An 8,081-nucleotide genomic window follows, 5' to 3' on the forward strand; every position below is an offset into this window, starting at 1 on the left:
ACAGCAATCAGACATAAGGGTTAAAATTGTAACAAATTTTTATTCATTACATTACAAATACAAATTTAGATTCAGTTGTATCTGTTGGCATATTGTTAATATCAGCATCACCTGAAAAAGATTTGAATAAATATAAGTATCAAGTAAAGTAAAACACAAACTCCTTAGAAATTTTATGCAAAAAAAGGCACATTCTAACATTAAAATGGCAATTTTCCGCTATTCGCTACAATTCAGCTCATGATAACTGTCTGATCATTTGGAATTCTGGACCGTGATGATGCATAAGCCTTTCATTCACTCTCAAACGCAGGCATTTGCATTTTAAATCAGAAATTTGGAAAATTCGTGAAGAAGTCAGCCATTTTGTTTGTTTACATCTGGTCTTGATTATCACAACTGCAGATTTGATAAGTGTAAGTGTCTGGATGATCATATTCTAAGGGAGACAACTCACAAAGCAACTTAGTCGGTAGTAAAAAGACGCACATTGTAGACTTGGTTGTCAATCAAAGTAAATTATTGCACTACTCTTAACACGTGACTTCCGGTGTAAACAAAATGGCTGACTGCTGAGAAATAATGCACAAAAGCCACATTAAAATGGCAAATTTCCGCTATTCGCTACAATTCAGCTCATGACAACTGTCTGATCTTTTGGAATTCTAGTCCTTGGTGATTGTTAAGCCCTTCATTCACTCTCAAACGAAGTCATAACGCCGGCATTTGCGTTTTAAATCAGAAATTTGAAAAATTCGTGAAGAAGTCAGCCATTTTGTTTGTTTACATCTAGTCTTGATTATCACAACTGCAGATTTAATACGTGTAAGTGTCTGGATGATCATGTTCTAAGGGAGACAACTCACAGCGCCAATTAGTCGGTAATAAAAAGATTCAACGGTAGTCTTGGTTGTCAAACAAAGGTTTCTATTGCAGTATTCTAACACGTGACTTCCGGTGTAAACAAAATGGCTGACTTTGTCACGAATTTTTCAAATTTCTGATTTAAAACGTAAATACCAGCTTCATAACTTCGTTTGAGAGTAAATGAAGGGCTAACACATCACCAGGGACCAGAATTTCAAAATACCAGACGGTTGTCATAAGCTAAATTGTAGCGAATAGCCGAAATTTACCATTTTAATGTTAGAATTGTGGTGTAGCGGAACTTTGGTTTGGTTGTTTGCAGTGAAACATTTCAGCTGACGAGGATTCGAGGACAAGAGAACCAGCCACATGAGAAATGGAGACATATCTGTGGACAGACACAATATCCTCTTTAACGCTTTAGTGAAAAATTTATTGTCTATGGACAGAAACGTGTTCTTTTTTTCTGTGAATAAATGTATTCTGTAGTTTTCAAATATCGGCCTGTCTTTGGATTAAAGAATAAATATTGTAATGTTTGTTGTGTTTGTGCAAAATCTCCTAAGGAATAAAGCTGGCCGTGCTTTGGCTGTCCCATTTAATCACGTTTGTCTGAATCTTTTTACACAGGGACAGAATTGTCTGAGTCCTCTTTGTTGACACCTTGTTTCTAACTGTTTTTTACATAATTTTCCTTGCCAAATAACATTACAGATCTTACATACTCTTTCTATTTCCCAAACCCTGAAAGAAATTACAATTTGAAATATTAAAATCTTAATTTAAATCAAACAATAGTCTTAAAATAGGACTTAAAGAAAATACAATGTAAATAGCTTGAAGTATATTCGTACAAATTAAACACTGCAGAAATAATTTTTTTTTGACGTTTGCATGGAAGCTTAAAATTATTTTATTGTTTCAATTTGCATTACAATGTATCTGGAATATCCTGTCCAAAAATCATACAAATATATTCATTCATTAGCCAGTGAGAACCATTTTACTTTTATACTCAATTTCTCAAAATGGCTACTTACGCGATATACAATATTATGACGCGTAAAATTCTAAATCAACTATAACTTTCTTACTTATCTTCATAAATCAATTTGGTAAAAAGTTTTAAGTTTCTCAGTCTAACAAAAACCTGAAAAACAGAAAAAATTTAGAATAATCAAATTTGTTACCTGACTAAAGTTGAAAATACAATGTAAATAGCTTGAAGTATATTTGAACAAATTAAACACTGCAGAAATAATTTTATTGTGATGTTTGCATGGAAGATTAAAATTATTTCATTGTTTCAATTTGCATTACAATGTATCTGGAATATCCTGTCCAAAAATCATACAAATATATTCATTCATTAGCCAGTGAGAACCATTTTACTTTTATACTCAATTTCTCAAAATGGCTATATAAGCATTATACAATATTATGACGTATAAAATTCTAAATCAACTATAACTTTCTTACTTCTCTTCATAAATCAATTTGGTAAAAAGTTTTAAGTTTCTCAGTCTAACAAAAACCTGAAAAACAGAAAAAATTCAGAATAAACAAATTTGAATTTTGTTCACAAGTTGAAAATACAATAACTTGAAGTATATTCGTACAAATCAAACAATGCAGAAATAATTTTTTTTTGACGCTTGCATGGAAGGTTAAAATAATTTCATTGTTTCAATTTGCATTACAATGTATCTGGAATATCCTGTCCAAAAATCATACAAATATATTCATTCATAAGAGATCCATTTTACTTTTATACTCAATTTTCAAAATGGCTACTTACGCGATATACAATATTATGACGCGTAAAATTCGAAATCAACTATAACTTTCTTACTTCTCTTCATAAATCAATTTGGTAAAAAGTTTTAAGTTTCTCAGTCTAACAAAAACCTGAAAAAAAAGAAAAAAAAGAACGGAATAATCAAATTTGCTACCTGACTAAAGTTCAATTTTGTTGACAAGTTGAAAATACAATAGCTTGAATTACATTTGTACAAATTAAACACTGCAGAAATAATTTTTTTTGGACGTTTGCATGGAAGCTTAAAATTATATTATTGTTTTAATTTGCATTACAATGTATCTGGAATATCCTGTCCAAAAATTATATTAATGTATTCATTCATAAGCGAATGAGAGCTATCCTCCGATTGCCATATTATCAGTGGCTTGATTTAGTCCTGTATTCTGTAAGCTATTCTCTCTTCGTAAATCCGTCATTGAAGTACGAGAACAATTTTGTAGCTTACTGGGCAATCAAGTCTGCGACCCTACGAAAGAAATATTGTCAAGGACTGTTTCCATAACTTTGAATCGAGTAAATCATGTTGTATGAAGTCATTTTCTTCCAAAATAAGCTTTGAATGTTTTAAATTTTTACTAAATGTCGCCATATTGTTTACACCGGAAGTCGCGTGTTACAATAAAGCAGTAATTTACTTTGTTTGACAACCAAGTCTACCAAATGCGTCTTTTTACCACCGAGGATAGTCAACAACTGCCGATTACAAATTAATACATCTTTTCACAACCGAACATGACCTAACACTGCCAACCACCAGTTCTAATAAATGAATGTGACCATATTTGGCGATGATATATTATTGAGTATTTGGCCTTTTCACAAACAGTTAATTTGAAGAATTCCGCTCGTCTCGTGATACCATGTGAATTCCTTTTTTTAGGAAATGTGAACCAAAATTTACAATTTAAATAGTAACGTTTTATATACGTTTTAATGCAAGGGAAGGAATTCTCTCCAATTTTATTTGACCACTGAGACTTCTTATAAAATTTTTTAAGGTTCAGTCATAGTCGTAATGGTAGTACAGATACATATCTATTATACGATATAGAAGCCAGCTACCCTTAATAAGTCTTCGGAGTACTGTAATTCGAAGCATTGCACGGAGGTACAATGAGTACCTCTCAAACTAAGAGAGTAGACCCTAAGCCCACCACCCCTCTCTCACTTTAAATCAGTTATACAACTATCATCTCGTCTTCCCTGTGTCTTTCTTTGAATTTCTTCCTATATCTCTCTTCCCCCGAACACCCCACCCCGTCTATCTCTTCTTTACCTTTCATAACCATTTCTTTTTCACCTATTTCCTTTAAAGCATTCATGTCTCTCTCTCTGGCCTACCCCCCATCTATCTTGATCATATTCCTTTATACCTCCCTAGGTCTCTTTCTGCTCTACCCCGTCTATTTCATCTTCTTTCACCATGTTTTCTTTCTTCCCCACCTGATTCTTTCTCCATAATTATCATCTCTGTACCCTCCCTTTCTTGGCCCCCACCCCCTCTAGTTCCTCATCACCTCTATATATTCTCCATCTTTTCTCTCATGTCTGGACTACTCCTTCAAACCAATGTGCATATTTTAATGCTTGTATATGACAACAAAAGATTTCCCAAAGTTAAACCTGTTGAAGGCAAAAACCCAAAGAAAACACCGGTGCATTGGCAGCTAAATACTACTACAACAACTAAACAGCTATAACACCAAAAATAGTTTTAAGATCGGAATGAATAGTAGTAACCCACCACCACCACCACCCAGCAAAATAAAAAAAAATAATACTCTTAAAGGAGGGGGATAACGTAGCTTTAATCTTAAATCAATTTATTTATTAAAATATTATTATCATAAAACAACAACAACAACAAAAATCTGGTTCTAATAGACTCAATAAACAACAAAATGTCTCAAATTTATCGCTTAGATTCATAGTTTCTAAAATGTTTAATAACATGTACAGTGGAAGCTATGAAACCTTTGGCGGTTTGTCTTAGGGAGATAAGTTCAGTCAAAAGTTTTTTGGGAGATTTGATGTTTTTGAGGTCACTGTCCATTAAGATATCATTTAACATCCTACCGTAAAATTCGAGACATTCGAAAGAACATCGTAAATTTGGAAGAACTCTGTTCCGTATCTTGGCTTTAGAGTCCAATATGACTAAACATATTTCACTAAGATAATTCAGTTCCATGGTCACATTGAACACATCTGAAAATAATTCATCAAATTGTTGTTCAGAGAGCAATCCAAAATCTCCAAAGCTAACATCATGTTTTGCCAACCATTTCGAAATTCTAACTTTCAAGCCCAAGGTTTTGGACCATAAATCTTTGATATGCTTTTCTCGCCTCATTTTTCGAAATGCCACAGCTCTACTATACAATTTAGACTTCATAGGATTTCCGACCACTTTTTTGTCAATGTGTACAAATTCATGCACCATGGCCCCTTCCTGTTCATTCTTTTGACCGCAATTTGAGTAGGTGTGGTTCCGCAATGGTGTCAAGCAAGACCAACAGAATCTACAGCCACATGGACAAATCATACTAGGACATCCTCTATTCTTGATGATGAATGCTTTACAGCCAGGACATGGCTTACCACGAACTTTCAATCTGGGAATGTCCAGAAAGTCACTCCTTAATACATCGCCTCCGAATGCATTTAACTTATTTTTATAGGATGCATATTCATCGCAAGATGCTGGCCAATGTCGTTCGTCATTGCACTCAAAACATACGAACATACCGCAATCACACAAAATGACACAGTCCTGTTTGAGATCATAATTTTGCAGAATGCGTTCACATTTCTGATTGGGGCACCATTTCATGCAAGATGACGACTCGACTTTGGTGTTCATGTTCTTTTTTTCTGATCTTTGGATGTCTCTAATGTTCACAAGTCTGAGCATCGTTCCCACATCCACCTCTTGGTCGCATTTATACTCAGGACACACCACTTTAGATTTGAAAGTGAACGAGCTGAGCAGGTGCTCTTTCCAACATTCATTGCAAAAAATATGTCCACAAGGTCGGAGAGAAGTAAATGGGGACACATCCGTGTAGCAAATATTGCAAACACTATCTTCTTTAAGTGATTGAATCCACTCAGAAAGCGCGTCATTTTGGTTTGAATCTGACAAAACGCCCGTGGCTGGTTGAGCTAAATCGTCCAAAAGACAATTACTGGCCCTCAGCTGAGCAAATGTGTCGATGGTGTTGAGCTTCTCAAATGGAGTCTTTGTTATGGGTAATAAAGCCTTGCGGTAAAAACATTCGTCTGGGATGGTTTCAAGATAACGCGTCGTTAAAGAAATAACGTCGTCAACATCCAGTTTTCTGATGTTATCGATGAGAGCGCTGATTCTTATTGAAGTTAATTTTGTTGGTAAATTGACTTGCACTTCCCACAAACTATAATCAGGATCGACAGTAGACTTGAGGGAAAACACCAGAAAGGTTGCAAGTTCTAACTTTTTGAAGATGACTTTCTTAAAAGCTTTTGAGCTTTTCAAACAACTACCTACTTCGTTTGTAATATCAATGATAAAAGTTCGAGGTTCACATTGAGCAAACGTGACCTTGTCACCATATTTCGTCTTCAGATGATCTGGATTCGATTCCTGGTTTGAAATAAGAACATCTACTGGCTGACACTCCGTAGTTGGCGGCCTTGAGTAGACGAACTCCGAATTTTCTTCTTCCACTTCCATGACCTGGGTCTCTAAATAGTGCAGCATTGGTTTATTTCTAAGCTTCCGCAACTTTTTAACTGGCCTTCTTCTTGTTTTGATCCTGATGTCGGATGGTCGACCGAGGGCACTTTCAAAATATTCGGAAAACGAGGAGCGTTTTTGAGATTGATGCACTTCTTCTATCGTATCGAACCCCGAATCCTCATCAACAGCATCATAATCAGTATAGTCCATATCACATCTCACATCACGTTCAATGCAGCGCCATTTTCTACATTTCGATCTGACAGCAGTCTTGCCGAGGTTGTGCGTGTTCAGCATCACATCGTGACCAATCTTTTGTGGATTGGTGTGCGTTACTGCACTCGATGACGGTGTCGGATACACGATATGGTACTTTATTTCATTGTCGTCTGCAATGTTACGATCTGGCTCAACTTCTCTATTTCGTCTTCTGCGCCTGTTCCGAAAGGGTTTTCGGTTAACATTAACGACACTTAGGCGGTTGACGTATTTCGTTTTCTTAGGAACTACCGATTTAACACTTCCCTTGTTAGTAAAATATCCTATACAGTTGTTCTTTCTGTGAAGTTTGTGGAGTTTCATCAATGTCACTTTCACGTCGGCACTCGGCAGCTCGGACTGGATCTTCTCTTCGATAATTTCTGGCAGTTTCCATCGTCCTTTCTTGTTTAACGAGTAAAAAACAGATGCTGATTCCAAAAATTTAGCGGTGTTGGTCAAGCGTAGGGTACTGCCCGTACTGATGCCGCCTTTACCAAATTTTAGTACCATGTTAGATTTTCACACCCAGTGTCACCGGTAACTGGTTTCGAAGAATATAATGATTCGTGAATCAAGTAATCTTTATATTGAATAATATATTTGCAAACTGTGGTGAAATCGGATAAATATAAATAGCCATTACAATCCAGTCTAAAAATAGATCGTTAATGACTATTGATAGACTCTGATTACCAGTGTAATGGTTTACTTGTAATGTAGTATAGGTAAACTAGTAGACTCTGTAATCCAGGCGAGCAAGCTCTGGTAGTATGATAATACAAGATTTCGTATCTGGATAATTGTGGCTACATATATCAAAGTAGGCCTATACATGTTTCAATATTGGCAAAAATAATCCCAAGGGCACATTGCACAACACTGTTAAACGTAATGAGCTCAGCTGTTTCCTACATTGAATATTTAACTAAATTAACAAAATAAATTAATTAAAAAATTTTAGTCGTTTGAGTGGTTGTTAAATAGGTCTTCACATAGCCAATAATATCAATTGGAACGAACTTTCAATGAAGATTGAAGACTGTGAAGAAGATGAAGAAGACCGGAAATGCCAATGTAGATTTGGAACTGGCGATGAAGATTGAAGATTGGGAACTGTTGATGAACACTGACAACTGTCGATAAAGATTGGGGACTGTCGATGAAGATTAGGAACTGTTGATGAAGACTGGCAACTGTCGATGAAGATTGGGAACTGTTGATGAACACTGACAACTGTCGATGAAGATAGGGGACAGTCGATGAAGATTGGGAACTGTTGATGAAGACTGGCAACTGTTGATGAAGACTGGCAACTGTCGAAGAAGATTTGAAACTGTCGATGAAGATTGGGAACTGTTGATGAACACTGACAACTGTCGATGAAGATTGGGGACTGTTGATGAAGATTGG

The 8,081-nt window shown here is 35.6% G+C and overlaps 1 protein-coding gene across 1 annotated transcript; it reads right to left on the minus strand.

Moving 5' to 3' along the window:
* Nucleotides 1-4,601: 4,601 nt before the first annotated feature.
* On the minus strand, nt 4,602-7,181 carry LOTGIDRAFT_169631 (hypothetical protein; the record flags this gene model as incomplete). Its single annotated transcript, XM_009067923.1, has 1 exon — nt 4,602-7,181. One exon carries the CDS (start codon nt 7,179-7,181, stop codon nt 4,602-4,604), a length of 2,580 nt encoding a protein of 859 aa, XP_009066171.1.
* Between the last annotated feature and the right edge of the window lie 900 nt (nt 7,182-8,081).

This window comes from Lottia gigantea (genome assembly GCF_000327385.1).
Source record: "Lottia gigantea unplaced genomic scaffold LOTGIsca_87, whole genome shotgun sequence".
NCBI lineage: Eukaryota > Metazoa > Mollusca > Gastropoda > Lottiidae > Lottia > Lottia gigantea.